The sequence below is a fragment of the Sinohyriopsis cumingii genome, chromosome 5, assembly GCF_028554795.1.
Source record: "Sinohyriopsis cumingii isolate HCF-2022 chromosome 5, ASM2855479v2, whole genome shotgun sequence".
NCBI lineage: Eukaryota > Metazoa > Mollusca > Bivalvia > Unionida > Unionidae > Sinohyriopsis > Sinohyriopsis cumingii.
Genome location: NC_142965.1, coordinates 89010233 through 89036288, shown reverse-complemented (window position 1 = coordinate 89036288; position 26056 = coordinate 89010233). Strand labels below are relative to the sequence as shown.

The 26056-nt window shown below is 33.4% G+C and overlaps 1 protein-coding gene across 3 annotated transcripts in view; it reads right to left on the bottom strand.

Moving 5' to 3' along the window:
* Positions 1-1942: 1942 nt before the first annotated feature.
* The window catches only part of LOC149799708 (beta-1,4-galactosyltransferase 2-like), a 62299-nt gene continuing 38185 nt past the window's right edge, over positions 1943-26056 (bottom strand). For 2 of the 3 annotated variants that reach the window (XM_089957114.1, XM_089957115.1), the window contains exons 3-8: positions 25091-25326; positions 24448-24650; positions 17897-18019; positions 8926-9030; positions 8061-8220; positions 1943-2546 (exon numbers count right to left, since the gene is read on the bottom strand). In XM_089957114.1, the coding sequence (XP_089813240.1) occupies positions 2508-2546; positions 8061-8220; positions 8926-9030; positions 17897-18019; positions 24448-24650; positions 25091-25326 (866 nt within the window). In that variant the 3' untranslated portion in view covers positions 1943-2507. Of the gene's footprint in view, positions 2547-8060; positions 8240-8925; positions 9031-17896; positions 18020-24447; positions 24651-25090; positions 25327-26056 lie in introns of those variants that run through there. The other variant, XM_089957116.1, reaches the window with a different exon arrangement.

The window sequence follows — 26056 nt, the reverse complement described above, 5'->3', positions numbered from 1 at the left end:
GGGGAATCTTTTCAATTATGTTGTACCAGAAATCAGTTTGTATGTTCAGCTTCATATTGTAATTTTTAAGTTTTGTTTGTGTTCTTTATTGTTAAGATATTGGAGCCTAAGCCATTCTTTTCCCAATTAGCCACAAGTTGTACATCTGATATTTAAATAATGTCAAAACGATATAATGTTTCAAACATATAACGATTCTGAAATACGTAGAGGTTAGACGAAAAATGATTATAAACACACTATGTCATTCAATATCATCCTGTTGCATGTCTATGAATCTAACCAAACCTTTGAGGTTTTCGAACTTGATGTATGTACGGACTTTGTGAGTGAATAGTAGCGTTTTTAAACGATATCTCAATAAAGATGACAGGTAACATCTATTAACTAAGAATCATTTAGAAATCAAGCAAAGATATGATATCACGATCAATAGATACAGATCGGATAATAATTTCTAAAAGCGAAAGCCCTCATTAAATGTAAGCATCTAACTCTACAATAAGTTGGCAGTAATTCGCTTAAGTCTTTGATCTGGAAGAAAAACGACATAAACGGGTGCCTTTAAAATATAGGTTTTTTGTTACTATTTGTATGAAGTTTATGTTTTTCCTACATGATAGAAACACAAGCTAAATAACCTTTAGAAGCCACAATCAATAAACACAAACAGATCAACATGTAAACGTATATATATATATATATATATATATATATATATATATTTATATTTGTAAGAATCGATTTACATGCTGCAGAAAGATCTAAGTCCATATATTAAATTCATTTATTTGAACATTATCATTGTAAAAAATAATTATTTGTGTTATACCGAAATCTTCACTCACGATTTTGTTTAAAAATCATGAAATATGTTGTAATTATTATTAGCAATATTTATTGATTATAGATTTAATTTAAAAATGTTTGGAGACCGAATAAACTTGCTCTATATCGATACTATTTGAATTTCAATAAGGTCCGTTTTTATCAGACAAAATATGGTTTTGTTTTCAGACTAGGGTTTAGGGATTTGATAGCAAACGTGAAGTTTATACCTATTCTGCATTTATTCACATTGCTATGATAATTTGATTCTGCTAACATCGCAAGTCACACTGTCCTCTATATATCTTAACATAGACATCTCTGTCTAATCTATGTGTACTTATAACATTATTTACATTAGGTTATGATAGGTGTTTTTAGTTTACTATTTTGTTTTCGTTTCATCACGCATTTGTCCAACCCTAGCATTAATCTAAATTGCTAGAGAGGATAAGGTGATACATAGGTTATGTTTTCGTTGAATTATAATTTCATTATTTAATTGACACAAACGTTTCGAGTTTAATTCTATATCTAACTTATTCGCAGGGTGGGTCAAAATAATAGCGAATAAACAATTATTATCTTGTACTTGATGTGTGCATTTGTGATAAACATTATAAATAAACATGTTGTGTGTTTTCAAGCCTGACGTAATATTTCATGGCTTTTAATTATCATAGCATGATCACAGCTACTCAGAAGGTAGCATAAAGGGTATGTAGGGCTTCGAAGTCTGTAGACCAAAAATACAAGTGTTAAAATGATACTGAATTTATGATAATTTTAGAAGTTATACAAATGTAATGGGTGATTTTAATAATAAATATATCATGACGTTAGAAGTGCCATCAATTATATGTATGATGATGAGGACAAGTTTATGAAGTAATACAAACTATGTTTTGTGTTGATGAGACTGAAGTTATAGCGACTTAGGTTGGTTGTTTAAATATTTCGCGTGTGACTCTGATTATATATATATATATATATATATATATATATATATATATATATATATATATATATATATATATATATATATATATATGCCGTTTAAAAAATAAACATAAATTGGCTATTTTCTGGGGAAACATACTACAATGACAAGAAATTTAGAAATTTAAACTTTATTGATTATGCACTTTAATACATATTGCACGAAATTTTGATCTGTAATCTTTCAACGTTCTAAATTGTTTTTTGTGTGTGCGTTCGTGAATGAAGCAAAGAACGGCTTTATACAATAACTTCTGCATGAAATAAAATGCACCGGCAGTAAAATTAAAGTACTTTGAAAGAACTGCAAACACTATATGAAACACTTGTGAACTGAATCCGATTGCTAGAGAAATCCGGCAATGCCTAAACTGCCACAAGTGTCGGACTAGACGACTGCAATCAGGCATCTTCCTGATAAAATTCACATCATGCACGGTGTTTTACATCTTTATCATGCATGTTTTATAAGTCCAAATTTGACAGCGGATGCTTTGATGTCGCTTCTCAAGGCTCGACAGAATTCTGTATTGGAAACTCTTGTTCAAATTGTATATAGCCATTCGATTTGTATGACAGTGAAGGCACAATGATACACATTACGGCAATCAGCAGTCCAGTTCCTGAGCACCCTTACTGCGTCACGTTGAACACTTTCTGGACCATCACAGTCAATATGACTACACAGCGAAAGGTTCTCCTAAGTATTTTTCGTATTGCTGTAAGGATGAAAAAGGACTGAGATTTTACAGTACTATAGGATAATGAAACTTTTAGTTCTTGCCAATAATATTTGCAGTCATGACTATGGCTGCAGTTTTATTTTAAGATTGTGTAACATATTTAATGCATTAGCTTTCGTATTACCGAAACATTCACTTGTTCGCTGATGTGAAACTTAAATAATACATAAGTTGTTTTCATTACTGAAATGGAAAATATATTTTGCTAAGAATTGTCATTTGAATGGAGTAGAATTGAATTTGTACTTGTAAATGCATAATTAAAAACTTCAAATAACAATGAAAATGAACAAAATAAATAATATCAGTATCTGATATATGTAACAGTTCCCATTCCAAAATTACCACCACAACATCACTGGTGGCTGGTAATAAAGGTTGCAAGGTTAAAAAGAAATAAAGTGCTGCCTGCTAAGTTATCTACTGTCAAAACTAAGCAAGATTTCTCTGGTGATATTTTATAGAATTTGGTAAATTTCTTGCATCAATACTTTTTACAAATACTACCAATTTGTATAACACTGTATGATGAAAAGTAATGAAAGGAAATCCTTGTCCGGCGATAGATTTCGACTCTGTTTGCAAGTATATTTCTACGAGTTGGTAGTCCGTCCATATCCAACTGTGCAAATGACAGTACTTAAATCTCTGCGCATAGATTGAGTTGAAGCTGTCTTGAACATAGCATTTTCGTTTTGCACTTTTGCTGCGAAGTTAGCTACAGCAATAACCAATATATTCAATAATTGAGTTAAAGGCAGACAAACTGTTAGTTTTCTCAATGTTCTAACCAATTCATCCAAACTCATTTAACTACTATATTGTATCACAGTAGCTATTTTGGTTCAAGCTTACTGCTGTTTCCAACGCCTTTTATACTCCATAACTTTATTGATTGTACCCTTCGCCTCACTCGAGATTGTGTGTGTTGTGTCTAAAAGTTTGGTTGCAAATATAATTATATCAGCTACGTGAACAATTTTAAACAACAACTCAGCTAGCGTAAATGATGTAGGAAATTACTAATTCTTTCCATATACAATTGCTAATTTGTTGGAAATAAAATCACTAATTCCTTGGAAAAGCGGAGGGTGACAGCGCTAACAGAACAAAACATCAATTTTGACACCCAAGTATTACTGTTTGTCCCGGAAAAAGCTCACCAACACATCTAATTATAGAACGTATTATTGTAGAAGAACCATACGATATGAAAACCATGAAGTAGAAACATACCTGTCAAGGAAATGATAGCCAGGAATTCAAAATAATTATTGAAGAGATTTGCAGAAAGACAATGATTTTCCCATATATATCAGCATTCCAGCTTTGAACAATCTCAGGTAACTAGCGTCAGAGAGTGGCCCCATCTAATTATTCCAAAAGATATGCCCAAAAGTTGACATAACTTGGTGCAATTCCTCTTGATGATGACGAAAATTGTCGCTGCGTAGCGAGTGATATTGCTGAAGAGGCAGTTGAGTATGCCCATAAAAGAGCCCAAGTTTCAAGGTTCAAAATACACGCTATACAAATTATATCAACGATGCATCGTGGAATCTTCTCAGCTGTGCTTCGCATTGTTCTCGGAGTGTAATTGATTACGCGGCTTAAATCATGAGACAGAGATGTTTTCAAAATTTCTGTCTACGTGGATTCGTAGCGAAACCCTTGCCATCTTCAACATTACAGAATGAGTCACCAACGTTGTATCAACCTTGCATCTGTTAAGTATTTGTATTACAACGCTTGATATTCCAGCGACATGGATCTGACATGGATCTGACAAGAGCTCTTATAGCCCGAGACATAAGTACGAGCAATGATGACCTGCGTGCGTTTTCTGAGGCTACTCATTGTTGAAGCTCAGAATCATCTTTCAGCTCCACTGACGAAACCTTACACGACCACTGCCACAATAGAGACAATGGTACACACTACATGCAATTTACACTTATTGATTTACGAAGATAAAATAAAAATCACTTTAGTGCGACTTTGCCGATTACTTAAGCTACACAGAGAAAAACATGCTAAAATATTTCATTGTCGACGATGCCTACGTTAGTTGAGCAACCAGCAATTGCTTTAGAGCCATGACGTCTAGAGTAAGAAATTAGCAAAATTGGCAGCGGAGAATCATGCCAAAACCTGCCAGGACATTTTGAAGCCCAGTATATCTCCCACACAGACTCCGAATGCTTCAATGTTCTCGTAAGTCGCAACGGCATCGAATGTACCAATAACCTTAGTTCCCAATAATGTGGCAAACACTTGGGCAGCTGCAGTATTTTGATTCGGTGCAGGTCCTGAATTCCAGCTCGACAATCCCCTTCGCAATCTTGCAGCGAATAAGAATGACCCTTTTAATTTCACTCGTTGATACAGTGATTGTTACATTTAAACGTTAAAGGTACTCACCCGCAAATAAATTTATGAGTGACTGGATCCATTTTGTTGAAAATTAGTCAAGACCGATTCACGGCATTGTTTCGTCGTTGTCTCAGGATGGTAGTTTTGTCACGCACATGAAAGCAATGTATGGCACATGTTTCGCAGTTAACATCTCGGTTATTATCACAACCTTGTTTGCTCACGTATGTGTTATTGGTCGCGTATGTGTTTGAGACTTCTCGTGATAAAACTATTCATGCGCATAAGTTGGATCCAGAGCATTATAATGTCATACCCAGGAATTGTCTGAGATGTATTGCTACTGAAAACCAAAGTAGAGATTGAGTTGCTTATAAATGTTGATGAACATCTGTTTTTTTTAAAGTGCAATCCGTGGAGGAATTTCCATGGCAAGCCAGTGATATGCTAGAGACCAAAAGGCACTGGTGGATGGATAGGAACCGTCCATTCTGACAAGTTACATCATGTATGTTGATCAAAACATTTATATGGGTGGGCATTAATGCAGTACATTCCTGTAGTCGGGCTTGAATGTGTTGACTCCACACACACATATATGTACCACGCTTGGTAACTTTATGGAGCGTATTCAGAGGACCGTTTACCAAAGAAAGATCTAATAAATATGATGATAGTAAAGCAAATGGTAGACTGTTTTTGCACACATATTTGGATGGTTTCGAACCTTTTAATTGTCACGTCTTAAATTATGTGAGACTGGATCTTAATTGTTTGTTATTAACGGATATATACGGACGTGTGGGGTGTGACGAAACTAGTGATCAGTGTATTCCTTTCATCATATATTAATAACACGCATTACAGAAAAGACCAAAGAAAATTTTATATATACATCACTATTATCATTATTGCTGGAGAAGAAATCCTCGACTCATTGTTTATAAAAACTATACTTCCCGTTTTTATAGTTAGTATTTAAGATTTATCATTATATATAAGTGAAGGATATGATCATGAGATTGCATGATTAACTGACTGGGTCTTCTACCTGCAGAGAACCAATGTTAACACTGATGGCGATTTAGTTCCACTTATTGATGAATATCTTCGTTGTACTGGCGCTAACCATTCCTCGTATTCACTGAAGGATAATCTTGTCATATGCCAAACTGAATTCACCAGATCGGACCGCCCTGATATACTAAAAACAACTCAAGGCAATCTTGTTGTTACAGTCTGAACATGCCATAACGCCTGGTCGCATTCTATACAGCCACGCGTGCAAATACTCGGGGAGTGTTTCTACAATGATACCATTTACTGAAAAGTCCACGTAGGTTGCATTCCTTATTAATAATGTTGAACCAACATTGACTCGGGAAAGACGAGAAAATTTCCACTACGATTGAACAAGGATGCACTTGTCATAATAACAGTTATTTGGGCAAAGAGGAGACCGATCTGTCTGATTCCATTCAATGGCGCAATCAATGAGTTGTAACTGAACTTATTAAAAAATCCATAAAACGCATACTTGCCGGAGACTTAAATATGTCCCGGTAAATATGTTATATGATTGTATAGTTGTCGTACCAATAAAAAGTGTACTTGATAAACAAAAGTACGTGCATTTGTGTTGCACTTAAAGACGGCAAGCTTTTCGAACGATTATACTTCGGGAACACATTAGTAATGTAACTAAAATAGAAGAATCTGAAAGTTACCGACGCTAAAAATAATCCATTGTTTTGCTCAAGAACTGAAAACACGTGCGTGTGGTTGCAGATGCTACTTGCAGAATCAAAACCGCGAATATTGTTGGCCTTGTTCACCACAGCAAATACGCTGCATTAAAATTTGTTATCCGGACTATTTCGATTGAAACCTTGTTGCAGACGGTCGTGGTAAAATTCGTGAGTGCGTGTTTGTTGGGAATTTCTCACTGCGGCACAAACTGTCTCAATACAATTGCCATGCTCTATTCGATATATATGTAACATAAACCCAGTACTGTTGTAACAGGAAAACATCCGACGTCTCCGCAAACAGATACGGACACTGAGAGTGACCAACCCAAAACAAGAAGCTTATTTATATTTAGAGACACTGAAAACTGAGTGAATTTTTGCCAATCGATATCAATCAGAATGATAATAGATTTTGTTACGCAATATACCTTACGTTACAGAAGGGCAGCATTTACAAGGACAGAATTTTGTTTCTATTTGCTATTTATCTGAATCTTAGATGGACGACATTTTTATGTTACTACATTTCAGGGTGGTTTAAGATCGACCTCTGCAACTACATCTCTATGTGTTTTACGATAGACATCACTTCAACATGTCAACGTGATTTACAATTGGCCTCGGTTACTATATCGCAGAGGTGATTTACGATTAGCCTCGATTGATTTACGGTAGGTCTTGGTTATAACTGATAGACCTCGCTTACTATATTGCAAAGTGATTTACGATCGGCCTCGGTTACTAATTCTCAGAGGAATTTACAATTGGTCTCGGTTTCTAAATATCAAGGTGTTTTACGATTGCTGTAGACGGAAGAGCCAATCAGCTAATATTCACATACAGCACGATATCAGTCTCTTGTTAAAAATAGTTTCACGTTTTGACTGATACGGGTGATACCATAGCTCAACATTCCTGACCAGCCACGCCTAGACAAGTATAGAATTTTACAAGCATATAACGTTTGCATAATTTGTCAAATTGTAATGTTTGCTGTATGGTTTTTGCAGATGGTGGAAACGCCAAGATAAATATAATTGTAAGAACTATTCTTCAGTTCTACAGTAATGATATTAGCAAAGGAACAAGTAGCTCACTTTGAACACGTGATCCCAGGTTCAATTCCTGGTACTAACATTTTCGAATGTATGTGGTCACCCATTCAAAATCATTAGCACCTACTATTTATAGGACCACATTTGCACTGAGCTGTATCTAGAGCATCATCAATGCTGATAGGATTAGCTGTGTAATTAATTTGAAATATATACATTTAAATGGAACATCAAACTAATTGCTGCAGAGACCTAAATTTAGTTTCATATTTTTCATAATAGCTAGCAGTTGTACAGATAATTGTGCTTACCTTTGTAATTGCTGCTTCATTTACACCTATTAGAATCCAGGTGTAATATCGGCGGTATTCTATGGCGTATCGTTTGTATTTAATTTTCAGTTGATTGTTATAAAACGAGTTTATTCCCTCAATGTTTTGTCTAGCAGCGGATGCATCTAAGATTCCGAATCTGTGGGTGAAAATGTTATCTAAAAAATATGAAATAACAGAATCAGAAAAAGAACACATTTTCCTTTTTTATTTCATTCTATCGTTTTGTTTGTCTTTCTATTTTTAGTTTCATAGTTTTAAAAATATTGTTGGCTGGAAAGTTTATTACCATGTTTGCCATCCGGGACTTATAAAGTTATCACGTGGCCAAACGGTTACACTCTGGTCATACGTATTTAATAATGTCAGCTATGATAAAATCTCATACTGATATGGCTAGGGACATTATCCTTAGATTTCTTTTACTTCTTTCGTCGGTGTGTTTGAAATTATAGCATGGAAAAGAACCGGCCGTTGTAAGAGAAGACTCGACCGTTACCAATCCAACTGTATAAATTTGAAAATTAAACATATTGATACATTTGCGAGAAAAAGAAGTATTATTTAAGTTTGATTGACATAGATCGAAATCCTTTTAGTTGGTTGATTGATGCTTTATGGCGCACCCTCAGACGATAGTCTGTTATTTGCCAAAACATAAGAACAACTTGCCTTTACACTATATCAGTCAAACAGGGCTGGTCTGAATAAGATTGTAATGCTGCAACATGCTCTCTCTCTCCGTGTGTGTGTGTGTGTGCGCGCGCGCACGTGTGTGTGTGTGTGTGTGTGAGAGAGAGAGAGAGAGAGAGAGAGAGAGAGAGACAGAGAGACAGAGAGAGACCTTGCTGGGTTCCTTTGGTTAGTACTGTCCGTTTCGTGTGGTATTGCCATGTAAATACCAATATCTTTATCCGGTCTTTCAAACTTCATATTTGCCCTTTGAACCCTGAAATGGAAACTGTGCTATATATATATATATATATATATATATATATATATATATATATATATATATATGCCTCTTTATCCATCTAGCCGTACAATATGGTAACCCCTTTATTGGGGAAACAAAGTTTTCAGGTTGTAAAACAAAATAATAATGTACCGCTCTAAATGACGTACACTGTGTCCGGAATTCTTCTTCCTGAGTCGGGTACATAGGGGATGCTTGACAGTCAGCGCGATTATGTCTCCAGGTTACATCCGGATATTTTCACTTTAAACACTCTTCGTAGATGATAGTTCCCTCACTTTTCCACGAACGTAATTACTGAATTGTTTACGTCATTTTACGCTAGCATAGACATCTTCATTTATTGAGGATTGATTTCGCTCTCTGTCCCAAAATATAAAATTTTCCTGATCACTGTATCTGTGTCCTTGTCGCTATGTATGTACTTTATTGTGACCTGAGAAACAACATTTTTAGAAAGAAGAGTGAGCAAACATTGTTTTTCCATCATGCTATATATTCACGTTATAGCTTTTGCATCATCGTCAAGGACGAATCTGTTTGGTTTCCACGTTATGATCATGGGATACATCTGTTTCCAAATCACCCGCACCCAATTTAAACAAACCTTCGAGTAATGGATGAAAACTTTAAGACCGTTGTTCCCATCATTAGACCCACACAACTGTATGCAATGTTTTGAAGTCTCTATTTTGACAACATGGAGTAGTATGGGCTGTATCACATAATAGGCACATCTGTCCTTGTACAGCGTGTTGATAATGAATGGGGGAAGTAGTAAGACTTCAGGATCTAAGTTGAACCTAGCAATTACAAATATGCTCATCAAATTGCATTTCTCTACCTGAAGTATTATATAGCTTCATTGTGCTAAAATGTGTTTGCAAAATGTTTTTAAAATGTCAGAAAAATGTTAACTAGAACGAAGACAATTACTGCAAATCCAAACATGAAAGTAGCGCATGCATTGTATGCTAGTGGCAAAGGTTACACATTTTAATATCAAACAAGACTAAGAAACTATACAACAGGGTTCGACGGTCTTTTATTTAAAAGTTTTCTGAAGGTTTTTAACACAAACTATTCATAGTTTTTCAAAACCATCAATTTTCAAACTATGAAGCAAAACAAAAATAAAACCACAAAATTAGCAGGTACTTTCTAGGCCAAGACGATCGCAATTTTCACGATCACAAGCCAATATCAAAATGAACAGAAATACAATTTAATACATAAGGAGACGAACGTATTTTGAGCACAGATAACACCAGACTGGGCTGTTTCAATATTTCCAATACAGACAAATAATCGACAAATGCTATTTGGCAAATGGAGATAATCAAGAAAACAAACGTCCTTTCAAATACAATGAAGTTCATAAGATTTGAAATTTTCGTTCATGTCAGTTTTTGCCTTTATTCGTTTATATTTCTGAGTAGATTGCTTAGCATTTTAATAGAGGAAGAGAGCAAATATGTCAACGTTAATTTGTTGCATAGTTGAAAGATAATATAATCTCAAATCATGTTATTGCTTGTAAACAGAAAATACAGAAGTTGAACGAATCACTTCTGGACAAAGAAGAACCAATAACTATATATTTCTATCTTTAATGCATTTAAAATGAAATTAAAACGTGATAAAACAATATGAAAACATTAATAATTTCATTTTAGATACATGATTCAATCGATAGAAGATTGTGCTAGCTTATGGTGGAAATGATCAAGATGTATATGAATTCCTTGGTTGGGTAGAAACAAACTTTAAAAAAATAAAATGTTGAAAGATGGGATATTGCGTTTAGTTAAGAGTTCTATTTGATTCAGCTTTAAATATTAAGTACTTAACTATCCCATATTGCATAGGAGTTTGCATCGATATTAACACATTACATAAAGACGATGACACAGAGGAAATGATTTCAAGAAACAACAGGCTTTGTTTTATTTCAACCAACGTAACTTATATTTTTGAAACGATATTTTATGTAATGAGGAAACAATAAAGTAAGAGACGATTATCTCACTGTAGGAAAAGAGGTCTTACATATTACGAATTTAGTTTAAATTACAAATTTAATAAACTAAATAACAAAATATTTCAATTACAATGTTTGAAGCTTCCGGGTGACCTTTATGGGTTTTTTGTTAGAAATTATATATTATAAGGATTATGATATATGTAAGTATAATGGAATGGTTTATTTAAAACACTTTAATTTGATCCAGTTGAATCTTCGGGTGCACAAAGATTAGCACATGATGCTAGTTTAAAGTTAACAGGATTAGTACTGCAGTTCTTAACTGATTCGGACATGTTATGAAAAAGTTAGTCAGGTATATGGAGAATTTGCACCATTAAAAGCAGATAAACCATATAAATGAAATCATAATATCATAAAAATCCAGTCATACGTACCACATAAATTCAGTTATAAGTACCATATAAATCCATGCATAAGTACCATATAAATCCATGCATAAGTACCATATACATCCAGTCATACGTACCATATAAATACATACACAAGTACCATATAAATCAAATGAATAAGTACCATATCGACTGTGGCAGTGTGCGGGTGGAGTTGATTTGCGGATTGTACATTCTTATAAGTATCGGCTTTCTTCGGTTCTCGTTATCTAGGAGATGATCGCCCTCTGTGTTATTCTTGGATCGAGTAAATATTAACATAAGGTGTGATACTTATAGTTGGAATAGAAAGAGATCTGAGCAGATATATAGAACAGAATGACACGAGCCACCTTACATAAAAAATAACAACAATTTGTTCTATTACATAAACAACTGTGATAACACATTACACTAGGAAGATACCTTTTCTTTATTAATAAATCTTTGACCGAATTTCAGACACAAATATATTTATGTAAATAGCCGAATTGATTTAAATGATAGAGTTTGTTCATCATATAATTGAGTGAACAATCAAAGGCATTGCCTTGTACAACTTCATAACCTCCATATTCCAGTCCCCTCCAACTTCAATGTGGTTGTTCCTCAAAGTCCTTTCGCTATTTTCCTTCTCCAACCTCCCAACTGTCTCGTGTTTTCGTCCCTTAAACTTTGTGAGGGTATGTGGATACGTAAGTACGTAGATACTTGGATCAGTAGGTACGTGGATACGTCAGTGGAGTTATTTCCCCTTTTGATTTCATGCTTAGTTCGCTTCCACCGCGAATTGTGTCCGTTGACTTTCCCGACATCGAGTCCCTTTGACAAATTGTTTTACGAGAGAATTTCTTGTAAGTTCAATCTCGGAGTCCCTTATATTTTCACTCTTACAGGAAAAATGCAGACTGATTAGATTTTTGTATTGGGCAATTTTAAAGCTAGGAAATTTCGTGTGGGGAAACACACCCTTTATTACGCGTAATTAATCAGGATTAAATATATATACCGGCTTTTATAACTAGGCGCCACAATTCCGGTCAACCTGACTTCTAGATTTCCAAATAACTGATTCTGATAAATTTCAAATCTGACAGTTCCGATATAAAATAGTAGTTAATGTTCCCTTTTATAATCGTCAAAAGGTTAATTAAACGATGGCTTATTTAATAATCGCTTCCTCTCCCGACACAAGCAGTACAACTTATTGCTGTATAGCGATTTAACAAGCAACTGACCCCATAAATCTCATTAATTGTTCTCTGGCCCAAATTAATGTGCTCTTTATAGATCGACAGAAATTTGCATCCTTATATCACCAATAATGGTAAAACTAAAGATGTCATGAGCAACAAAGTTCATGGTTAACGGCATTTATTGTATGCGTAGCTGGCGATATTGTTTTACAAAATATCCATAAGTAACTTTATTTATGTTTAAACGTTAGATGGGCAACCAAACACCACAGAAAAGTAATCAGAGACAAAATAATATCTCAGAAGAATAATGAAAAAAATGAATATCGTTTAGATGTATAATTATACATTCAAGCATATATACAAGAATTAGTCAATGATCGAGCATCAGCACCAGGTAAAATACTACAAAGTATCATATATATATATATATATCATCACTACATAAAGAGTGGATAGATAATATAAACGGAAGAAAGCCAACTCTACGTAAATTAAGCTATACGCTGCAAAATAAAGAAACATAGTATTTCACAATGGTACTTGATGACAATATTAGGCTGAGAATAACGGTGGAGTTCTTTTGATATAAAGTTGTAATATTTGATCAAAATTGGTAGCTAAAGTCTTCCATATAAATAGATCAATTACAAATTTAAGAAATCCATCAAACGCCAATTTGTAAAACTTTTTTGAAAGCCAATGCATAACGCCGTATTCAAAAACATGAAAATAGATGTTTACAATAACAACTTCAAAACATCTCCATATGAAACAGAGTCATCTAAATTATATCATTGTAATGAGAATAATAATTGACGAAAATGTAATGTTAGTAAGTGAAAAAGTCAAATTAGTTGAAATGCGCTGTTAGCATTAAAATAATGGCTGACCAAGCAGGATGCAAATATGTCAATATTAGCAACAGATGTAGAATTTTGCAATGCTAGGCCGTCAATTAATTGATTTTCAAAGTAAAGTAATAGTGACACTCCGCTCGAGTGAAATACGATACATATGTTCACAGCCTCGCCGATGTCATAATAACTTTGGAATTCGATGTTATTCTCAATACGCTATCAGTCAAGCTCAAATAAAAGAAGGCGTGATTGATAGTTTTCTTAATGTGATACTTTACTTTGAATTAGGAACGAGGTTCATGTAATGGCTTGTATTCTGTACAACTAATCACAACTGCAACAAAAAATAAAAATAATTAAACCTCATATCACGCGAGAACCAGTAAGTAACCTGCTACTTCAATCTGTTATAGTCTAACATGCTAGCCAATACGTTTAAGCTTAAATTACAAATAAAAAGTTAATTGCTAAAAGCGTATCAGAGATATATTTCATCGAGCAAGTGTAAAACTAAAGTATTTTGACGCACTCGATGAAATATATTCGTGATGAAACATATTCGCTATTCACTCGTTTCAAGCAAATTCCCAATATTGGATAGTTATTAGGAAGACAAGAGAAAGCATATTCAGTAACCAGAAGTGATTATAGATAACGTTTAGAGCTTACGTTATTAAACAAGAAACATGCTAAATGCTTCTTATATGAAATGAAACGCAAACATATTCAAGAATTGTGCTGTCTTAGAACTAGTATTTATTTCTTAAGAACTGATAAAGATGAAAATGGCATGCAAGAACATTCAGAAATGTATGATACAAGAAGTTCTAAATTTTGTAAGCACACAGATGCCAGCATCAGTTAAATGTTACACCTCAGAGACTTAAACTATATACAAGACAATGCAAAACACAACATGCATTTAATTTTCCAAACTAAAAACTTATGCCCTAAAACATAATAGCAAAGAAAGTGAAAGAATTAAAAGTAAGGTAAATCCGGTATTTCTTAAATGCACTATCAATTTCACAGTGAAGGTTGTAAAGTGCTTAAATTACTACACAGTTGTAATATCTAAAATTTTACTTCAAGGTAATCGTGGAAGTTGAGTGTCACTAAAGTCATTGAACTTTTTACGGAATCAGACGAAATTAAATAAATATCCAATTGCTTGCATAGTTTCACAATAGTTCCTCAAGGTATTGTATATTTAGAATAAATCTTTTCCACTCTGCATTTTCAACAAACAAATTACAGATAATTCAAATGTCCTCTCATGTCTCTTACAAACGACTTTCTAGATTGAGAACACGGTATTCTAATTCTCTTAATTTATCTTAAATAGTTACCAAGTGCACATTAAATAACAAATTCTGAATCACTAGAAAAGATTTCTTAATAATTAAATTAGTTTATTGTGAAATACATCGGTCGTCAACTGTACATTTATTTTTACCATTTTTAATAATCAGTGGTTAGGGCAGTCTTCACATATCGACAATATAAATATACTTCCTAGATCACGCTATGTTGAGATGACATCCATTCAGCTAATGCTTAGCATACTTTGACCGCATTGGTCGTTGACATGAACTTGATAATATCCTTGATTTATGAATGAAGGAATTGCCTACATGTACTGCCACAAATTAAAGAAGAGCAAATAAATGTCATTAACATGAATAGCATTAGAGTACTTTCGGTTGCTTTGTCTTATTAACAATACTATGTATGTTATTATTCAAGTCTATCTATAGTTCGTAATAAAGCCAAATAATCATTTTTCTCATTACCTTTCTTTGAATTTCTTCTGTTGTTCTTTTGATTTAACAAGTTGCTTTTTGGTTGATTCCTTTAACAATAGCATAAAACCTAATATTCTCATAAAAATCAGGATCAGTAGCATTATGTTTGTGTACAGTTCATGCTATGATACTTACGAAATAGTATATACGAATCACTGATGTGCAAACGGTTAATGGTTGATAAAAGCAGTAGTTAGTTCATTTTAATCCAATCAAAACTGAAGTTATGTTATTCTAGCAAATGAATTGATCTCCTTTGTTGAATTCCACAAACATCCTGGCGTAACTTTCCGTTGTCTAGAAAATTGAATCCAACATATTCATACAGTATTTATGTATAATTTGTTATCCAGATATTATAACGAACGTTAACAATAATTTTGTATTTGTTCCAAACATATATAAAATACAAAAACGCTTAAAAAATGACGAAGTATTCGGAATTTGACTTCACAATTATTTAGCAGCTGATTTTGATTTTATCAGCAAAAGACATGTTTTATGAATTCATAGGAACTGAAATCATATTGATGTATGTACTAATGCCCAAATTCTGCCACAATGATAATTTTGCCATTAATTCATTCATGTATTAACCCACAACCCCTCGTCTCTCTCTCAACCATCTTGCCTAAAAATAGTATGGTGTATTAAGAACTACTTTATAAACAAACCATTTACACTCATTTATTATGAGGTTTAGTTTTTGTTTGGTTGACTAAATAAGCTGTTTCGTCCAGTTGGGAGTAGAGTTGATCAAGTTGGCTATGTAGATGAGTTCACTCAGTTACAAACGAATCTTTCAAACAAGGAAACCAATGGACGTGGTACTATCAATGAAAACTAAAACGTGAGAGACGCGGAAATCGAAAATATCACTACGATCATTGAAACAATTATTTAGGAGATATATTCATAAAGCTTTGCAAAATAAAATGGTTTAGACTATGAGCAGTGTCCTATAGGGTCAACAAAAGTATCGGATAAAGCCATACTGATGCTAAGGGCAACCGCATCCCTATCAGCGAGACGACGAATGAAGAGTATTTCTGCTGGCTAAATAGATTGTAACATAACAGCTGATGTACAATTTTCAACTTTTAACTACTTTATCAAATGTTAGCGTTGCGATACAGGTCATATAGGTCATAGCTGGGATCCATCCAACATCCGGCAAGGAAGATATATAACAAAAAGCTGGTGATACGAATGGTAATAATTATACTTACATTCATTGATCTTAAATTTCCTTAAAGCGTACTTTCTTAGGAAATCCAAATGACATGACTCATGTCATGGAAGATCTGATACACACAAATATTTTATTGTAATTTCGATTGGAATCACATTCTCCTTATTACACCGAGTTGAACCAATAAATACAGTCGGTCATAAGCAAAATTGCAATTGAATTGGATCAACAGAAATACAGACTTCATCTACTCCAGACCAACTGGAAACGTTTTTCTCTATGCGCATTAATTACATATATGAGTGCGAGACTGAGTTCCAAGGTGTGATGGGATGAGCTATATGTGCATTAATATTGATGCTGTGTATTAATGAATCTACTATTGTATTTTTAAAAACAGCATAAATTATATGACTTTATTCCTGGTGGTATTTTCCTTTATTATTAAGCATCTGATAAGAAACCGAAATGGGTTTATAATAAAATGTTTACATCATTTGTTTGTATATATATATATATATATATATATATATATATATATATATATATATATATATATATATATATATATACAGCATATTTTCTTTTCCTGCGTTAATACTTGACATATTTCACCGTGTGATTAAGTCATGGTGTGATACGAATGCACGATTTAAAATATGTAGAGTTTGGTACCCAAAGATAAAAAATAGTAACGTAGGACAAGAAAACTTTCTTTTCATTATATACAAAGCTTGCTCCAGAATCGAGGTTTAGAGGATCATATAAATATACTTGACTTAAAAAAGTGGTGGGATTGGCGTGACCTAATCTCTGGCAGTAAAACAAGTTTTTTTTTTCCATTTTGTGTGCTAGCTTATTCTTTATGAAAGCAATGGAAGTTCGATTCGGTACTTCATCACAGCTGGTTTGTCTTTGCTCTCAAGTATTTACATAGAATTAACGCCAGAGAAGCGAACGTTGTCTGTTTTAATTTCGGTATCAAATATTACTTGATATGTTTATAAAGTAAGGCAGTTTTGATTTCCTTGTATCAGCCCATAAAATACTTGTTTTTGTTGCCGCAGGTACAACATTTATTGGAATACACAACCAGATCTCTCGTGGCATTAAAGGAAATCTGATCATTTCACATGTAAAAATAAATGAATTAAAGAAGTTCAAAATTAATTCGCTAATTAGTGTATATAATTCACACTTAAGTATATAATACAATATTTCATTTTAAAACTGTTTGTTTAGCTCGAAAACATATAATTAAATATAACATTACTGGTATTATATTACCATCCTCATGACCTCTGCTTTGTGAAAGTGATACAGATTTGCATGGAATGTATGTTCGTGTATCTAGAATATAGACTGGTGTACCTGAAGTTAAAATCGTCATCCTCTCCTCCCCATCCAAAGTAAACATTGGAGAAGCCGTTGGCTCGTGTGTACTGACTATTCGTCAGAGCAATGACCCCACTCATGTATGAATCGTACAGTAAGCTGCGGACAGAAGAAAACACATAAATCTTGAATAAGCAACAAAGTTGGTTAAAATAAAAGAAAGAGAATCTCTGAATTAAAACTGTAGTCGATACTTCTTTAAACGACGCCATAGATATTAGGTTTCAAAATATAATTGCATTTCTTCTAGAATAAAGAGGTATAACTTTCTCAAAGATCCCCATTAACAATTCGGAATACAACCATTGTGAACTCCATGGATGTAGGTCACAACGGAATGGATGGTAGTGGGATGGAGAGAGGGGTTCTGTATGCTTTCTGTTGAAATGACAAGGTAGAAATTGTCATTACCCATATTTCGCTCTAGCGTCCTTACCAGAATGTATAAAAAAGAACTAAATTATGAATTTCATTGATCGATTTTGCAAACATTTCTCTATATACCAATAGATGTTTCTAAAATTTGAGGGAATTTCGACTACTGACCCCTATTATGGGATCCTTGGAGAGGGACCCAAAAATGAAATACTTCTTGGGCATATTGCCAAGATAACTATCAAATTTAAGCAAGTTTACACGCAGTGATTTAGGAGGAAACGCGCTAACGGACAGACGGAAACTAACATAATATCCCCGACGGTGAAACGTGTGTAAAAAATATCCAGTCATTCTATGGCCGTGTAATAAACATACCGAAATATTTACCTCCAAGGAGCAACGGACATCGGGCGTTCTACTAACCCAGACCTGGGCGATAAATTGTCTCGGTGTCCACATCAACGAGGATGAGATAGTTTAGTGTGTTCCATATAAAGTCATAAGTGATTTGTCATCTAATTTAGCGAAGGCTTATTGGAAAAATAATTAGTTTCATTTAAAAAAGCTTGTGATCAAGATCCTTTGTTTCACGAAAAACTCTAAAATAAAATCATGCGGATTATATTTAGTACCAGGCTGTAGTTCATAGGTCATATTCCCTCAAGTGCAACTATTACCCGTAATGATATTTATAGGGAAATTGATCTAAACATATCAGGATAAGAACGAAATAGCTCATGTCCCAATAAAAGAAATAAGACAATTAAAAATGATTAAGTCACGTTGGTACACCTCAATGAGAAAATATTGAAATTAGTGTTAAATCTCTGCAAAACTCATTTGGTTAAATCTGGATGAAACACCCTCGTTCAAGAACATCTGAAGAACATTTGTAAAGTTAAAATTAAAATTAATATGGCAAAAAAGTTTAAAATACCAAAACTGCTTATTCACTTTAATAACACCTTCAAGTCATTAAAATACTCATTATTTTAATACTGCAAAATACGAATGACCACTGGATCACATTCTAGCCTCTTGATTGTGCACTGAGTACACGTAAAGATAAACTCAATACTTTTTAGAACATACATATTGTTAAAGGGAGATAAAAAGTATGATTGGTTGTGATTTTATAAGTTTTCGTTTTAGAAGTACATGTAGTATGCATGTGATAGTTTTGGGACCCGTCGATCCCCCCAAGAAAATCTGATGACAAAATTTAAAAGGAAAAACACTAAACATTTGTATTTATAGGAGTATGATGAAACCCTTGATGTCTTGCAAGGTATTTAACAAATGCTATCTACTCAAGTCAACCACATACATTTCATACTTTTGCTGTTGACCAGAACAGAATGAAAATTTTACAATGCTTTTAACTAAGAGGAACCGAAACATCTAAAGTTGGTCACTAAAGCTGATGGTGAAAATGTACAATTCTTGGTCGGAAAATGGCTCCTCGGACATGAATTAATATTAACAGTAGTGATGGGAATTGATCAGAATTTCGTAATCGATAATCAGTTTTACTTAACAACTGATAATCGATTATAGTAGGTTAATAAAAACAATTTTTAATTTTTGTTTGTTATACAGTTATGTCTTTGCTCAAGAGTTCCAAATATGAATAAATGTACAGGAGTAATCTCTTTTGATGACATGTATATTTTTACATGTTAAAAATATCACATTTGTTTAAAATTGTGTTGTGTTTTTTATTTTGCAACTTTGTTTGAATCAAACCAACTTTTAATGGCTGATCAGTCTTATGTGATTGAAATACTGTTAATACTGTTACAATCCCATAAAATCCTTTCATTCATATGTGATGTGACTGTAATTTAAAGTATAGCAGGACATGGTTTTCTTGTTTGTCATCATTTACAAATACTACAAAGAATTTTACATTAAATTGGAGCAAATCATCAGAATTTGTTTAAATTTATTAACTCAATTTAACAGCTCAATCATGACTATATGTTTCTAATTATGAATGTTAGCACCCAGTGAATATGGTACGGGTTTATATTTGTTAAGTGGTGAAGGGAATACATAATTCAGATCAAATATAGTGGATTGGAAGTCTCATTGATATTACCATTTACACTGAATTCGACTAACCTTTGTGTTGTGCATGCCACTAAAAAGAAGTAGTCTCCCTTTACACACACTCGAGTATGGTTGTTCACAGTCAATTATCTTATCGGTTCGCTCTACCAAATGATGATCGATTATAACCGATATTCGGAACAACACTGTTTACCTATTAGAAACCTCACAAAGAATATATCGTTTGTAAGAATAATTGTAAGGCTGTTTTATTACAATCATTTGACAGAAAGTACTTTAAATTTGTTTATGCAGACAACAAAACAAAACGCAGCGTTTGACTTTAAAGCATGAAGAGTGTTAAAATATTTGGTGTGCACGAAAAACACAGCACAATGTTTCATAACGTAGCATTTACAGAATATGAATTAGAAAATGTGGCATTCGACTGGGGTGGTAAGTGATGATGTTCCAACCTAGATGTATATGACTGAACGAAAAGATTGGCAAAATTTGAGACATTCTGAAAACTTCTATATATTTGAAGAGATTTAAGAAACGTATCAGTCTCCTGGAGAAAATGTTCCGATATCGACAGAAGTCCTGTTCGCCTGTTGGTAATGCTTAATAACAATTTTGGGAGAGCACCATATTTTCTGAGTATTTGTATTACTCTTTTAATATATTTATCATTTATACTGTTCTTAATTGTTGACAAATATCTGTATTTATCATATATTTACCGTAATAATTAAATATGAAAGTACAACTGCTTATATAGATTTCAATCAATTATGGTGACACATTAAACAGTACAAATGTCCTGAAGGGAAATTATGATTAACTGAGGACTGTGTCTACATATTAGACAAACGATCTAGAAATTAAATTCCCTGCAGTAATGTCTATGTTAGTCACATGCTGTAATTTAGGCCGACTTTTTGATGTGTAATAATAAGAAAAGAACAAGAGTGGATACAAAACATCTTAAGAGTTATAGATGTATTTTTAATGTACTTCGGAGCTGCAACAAGGCGAAATCGGTGATGACAAGGACGATGATTTTGGAGAAATGGTCAGAGTCTTAAAAGAGATATATAGGTCAGAAAGGTGTGTTTACAACAACAATATCAAGCAGCATCTAAAAATTATAAGAATGGGATTATTTTCAATTTCCTTACGGAAAATACATTACTGTGAAGATCTCTATACGACGAAACACGGAACTTAAAGGCATGTATGGAGAAAGAAAACTAACACTTCAGAAATTAAACAAAGATTCATTGTATCAGTGATTGGAGATATTTCTGCAGCGTTGAATGAAAGATAAGATGGTGATAAAAGGGTTTTCATAATAGAAACTACTGTTATCAGCAAGTTGAACAATAAAATTGACATATTTTATTACATAGTGACAAAAATGAAACAAAAACTATTTAAAAGCATGAAATGTTTTTAAAATTTTGAAATGTACATGAACATGTCTAAAAGGGAGTAGCTTTAAAAGGTTATAATGTTTTTCAGTGGGCATAATTTCCATAACATTTATACAAACAACTTCAAATTTTACGTTACAAACTCCAATTCAATAACTGGCAGCCAAATATGCATCTAATAAACTTCATATATTTGTAAATAAAAGAACTATTAACGGCACATAATTAAATAAAAAGATTCGGGAAAGTAGACATAGAAGAGTTTAGGTATACTGGAATTGTTCAGAAAGAATTTAATTACTGTACATTTTGCTATTAAAGCCTAATAGAAAGAGTAGATAGCATACCTAATATATGAAAATATAAACCACTAATTGAGCAGACAATAATCACGGGGCCAGATTCCGGAGAGTGACGTGACATTGTCATACGAAATATCAACTTCTAAAAAATTTATTTTCGGATCGAAGATAGAACAAATTTATTGAGGTGTGAATATTTAAATCCAACAAGACGATGAGGCAATTAAAATGGCAATAAATGAAGTAATCAATCAAAACTATGATAAAGAAAATATCTGCTTCCAGCACGCTACGATTTCTCCCTATCCATTGTGTAATAGGTTAATGATGACTTTAAGACTGGACATTGCTTTATTTAACGATTGCATCTGTCGTTTATGACGATCAGGGAAATATTCAAACAATTAACTTCTTTAAGTTTGCTACTGGTTTAATTACATGTATAAAGCATGACGATTTATTACGGATAAACGAATGTAAAAAAAACCCTCAAAGCATGATCATCTCGAGTGACTAATTTTAAAACGACAATGCAATCAATCAGACAGAGACAGAATGGAGATAATGTTTGAATTATCGCGATCATCTGTCCATAGTTTATTGCAATACGATTAACGATAGACCGTGATTAGTAAGGGATTAGTTGATCAAACAATCAAACTAACAAGCCTACATTTTAGTAGAATTAGTCATTTTGAGATAGTAATATTGTCAAAGAACATAAAGTACAATCTTGTTATCAATGATTTTAGAAAAGTACACATTATTTTTCTGTTTTTCATTTCTTTCTGCGTTTAGGTTTGGATGTCTTCTATAAAGTGAGGGTAAGGAATGAAAACAGCTTTTGAAGGGAATCATATATTTTCGAGCAACATAAAAGGAACCATTGAAGGTACTTAGCAACATAACAAAATAAACTTTAATGAGAGGAGTTGCCTTTCTAAAAATGTATGGATGCTATCGTAAGAAAACGTGTATGCGTTATCCAGTAGATAACGTTATTCATTACCATAATAATTCTGTGCTGCTTTGTTTATTTGATGTAATACAAAATCATTTTTGTACACCCTGAGTAAACTCATCAGTTCCTAATTGTTCTCTCTCTCTCTCTCTCTCTCTCTCTCTCTCTCTTGATATTGTATTCAACTACTGTCAGAACATTTCATTGCATATTTAAAAATCTAAACATATATTTAAGTTAGAAAATTTCAAAATGCATGAAGCTACTAACGTTTAACAATATCAAGTGGCTATCTTTAACCTTTCAGCATTGTGAGATAATGCGGTAGACGCACTTCTGCATAATCTTGGATAACAGTGGTTGTAAGCAGCATGTTTGGATGTGAGATGCACCTTACAGTCTCTCTGACAGATTTCAATACCATTCCTACAGCAAACTGCTAATGTTGTTGCATCGAATTTTAACGTGAAATATTTTGGCCGAATCACTTCAATAACACTGTATGTACAATGTAGTATAATATTTTAGGTGCAACACAGTTTCACGTGCTCAGTTATCTTAAATTAATGCCAACTCATACCCTTTTCGCCGATTTCATACTAGACTACCAAATCTTCTGTTCATTCCAATTGTCTGTGAATTGACCTAAGAGCACTAGTGGACGCACATAATGTATGCTAATTTACTTATGAACTGTCCTTTTAAAATTTTCACATTTATCTAGTTCCTTCTAATACTTCATTTGTTGTCAAATATCTTTCAAAGCATTCATTGGAACCAGAATATATAATTACAAACTTTATTTTAATCATTTAACAAAATTTGTTCCTTTTACATTTCTGACCATAAAATGTTCAAATTCATCAAGGATCCAAGACTGTCAAATACATACTACTGCTACCAAGGGACCTATGGTTGTAATATTATAAAGAACACAGTCTCACTAAGATGTACCTCGATTGGCTATTAATTGTGGTATTAAACAATTTGTTTTCGAGCTATACATTGAACCAAAAGCGATTTATGACAAGGACTCGAGTGAGTGTCGTGCTTGCGATTGAGAAATATAGTGGTTTATGGATATTATCGTATAGTATTTTAGCTAGATGATGGAATCGTAATTGTCCACCTCCATGCTATATCAAATATTGTAACATTCGTATATTTTAGCCTTTTACACTACCTAGCCCCCTAACAACACCATAACGATACACAGGGGCTAATTTAAAAAATATTATATATGGATTATGGACACCATGCAGATAAACACAGTATCAAATCAATAATTTTAGTTGTAGCGCCTTACAATTATGGTACGTAATGGGAGGACACAAACACAGATGTTATCACAATATACCTTACACTTAAAAAAATATGCAAAATAATAACAAGAGCTACCCATATTCATTGTTCCATGTGCGAAACTTTGTGCTGCCTGTCACAAGATGTCTCGGTTGGCTTCCACATCTGTAGAGATTTTTGTCGTTCATCATTAACGCATCAACGTCATGAATTATGAAGCATGAAAAATCACCAGTTTCCTTCGCAAATAAGACTCCTATGTTTGCCAGTAGACCCCTATTAAACTGCGTTGGAAGTGCCTTAAAAAACGGACAAAACACTGAGAAGATTTGATCATTTAAAATTAAGTGCATTAATCTGTCTGAAAACATTACTAATGTAGGGTAATACAATTAGAATAAAACATATGCGACTCTGAGTGTACAAGAATTAGAAGACATTTTGGACATGGATTTGCCATAAACGTTTCTACATTCATTTTTGCATATATTCAAACATGGTTACCGCTATTAATATAGTGCAAACATCACGTACTACACAGAGACAGAGGGGGACAGAGATAGAAGGAGAGAGACAGAGAGAGACACAAACTATTGCATGTAGTTTTAGTGAGTCATTCATGTCATTGTCAGGTTATGTTTATGAATTGGCACAAAACAATATAGTTTTAATTCAATATCGATGGCATCATAGCAAGGAAATACTAAAATTTGTTACATCCCTTATTTCGTGTGTTTACCATTTCTATAACGAATATTCGATACTCTAGCTGCTGTCGTTGAAGAATATTGTGTAGGTGTCTTGTCAAAATATCCAGATGCTCCTCTCGGTCCCTGTACGGTATGATAATCGCAGTTCTCTGACGTGCTACACAATCATCAGGAATGTACCTTCCCCCATACTCAACACGTCTAAGGCTGTTGTCATTGGTAACACTTTCTATGATGTTCTGTTCATTTATTTTTATTTTTCCGACTGAAATGAATCAGAAACAAATAAAATCAAAAATTCAAACTGTCATTCAATACATTCTCTCTGTATCTCTGTATCTGTCTCTGTCTGTCTGTCTGTCTCTCTCTGTCTCTCTGTCTCTGTCTCTCTCTCTCTCTCTCTGAGCCTCTTCCGAGCATAATTCGTTATCATTCCAATATCTCTCTTAGCAGGAAATCAATTAAGTTTTCGGTCAATGGTTCCCCAGTTTGATGTCTATGCACGAAAACACGAAACCACAAGTTTGAAACAGTTCCACCTAGTTTTGCAGATCACGTCATATCAGATGTTCAACTGTTTTGAGCCGAGGCGGTATTAAATACAGCGCAAAAGTTTATATAAACAATTGATCGTCATGACATAAGCAGGTGCTCGTTATGAAACACATGTTGACATCGAAGTTTTTAGCCCCATTTTTACTTACCATTTCAAAGTTATTTCGTCACATTGAAAATTTCGATCATCTTTCTTATTACCTGGTTTTTAAGAATTATGTTTTTCACAGAATTCTTAGGTGCCATAAAAATATTAATATGCACTCATCAAATCGTGAATTACCTTATATCTAATGAAACGCTAAGGAGATGCTTAAATGTAAGGAATTTTAAACTCAGGTACGGAAGATGTTTCCACGTGTTATTTCTTTCTTAAAACTAAGACACCGTTTTGCATCGTTTCTTCTATCTTTACCTCTATGACACAATGATTGGAACTG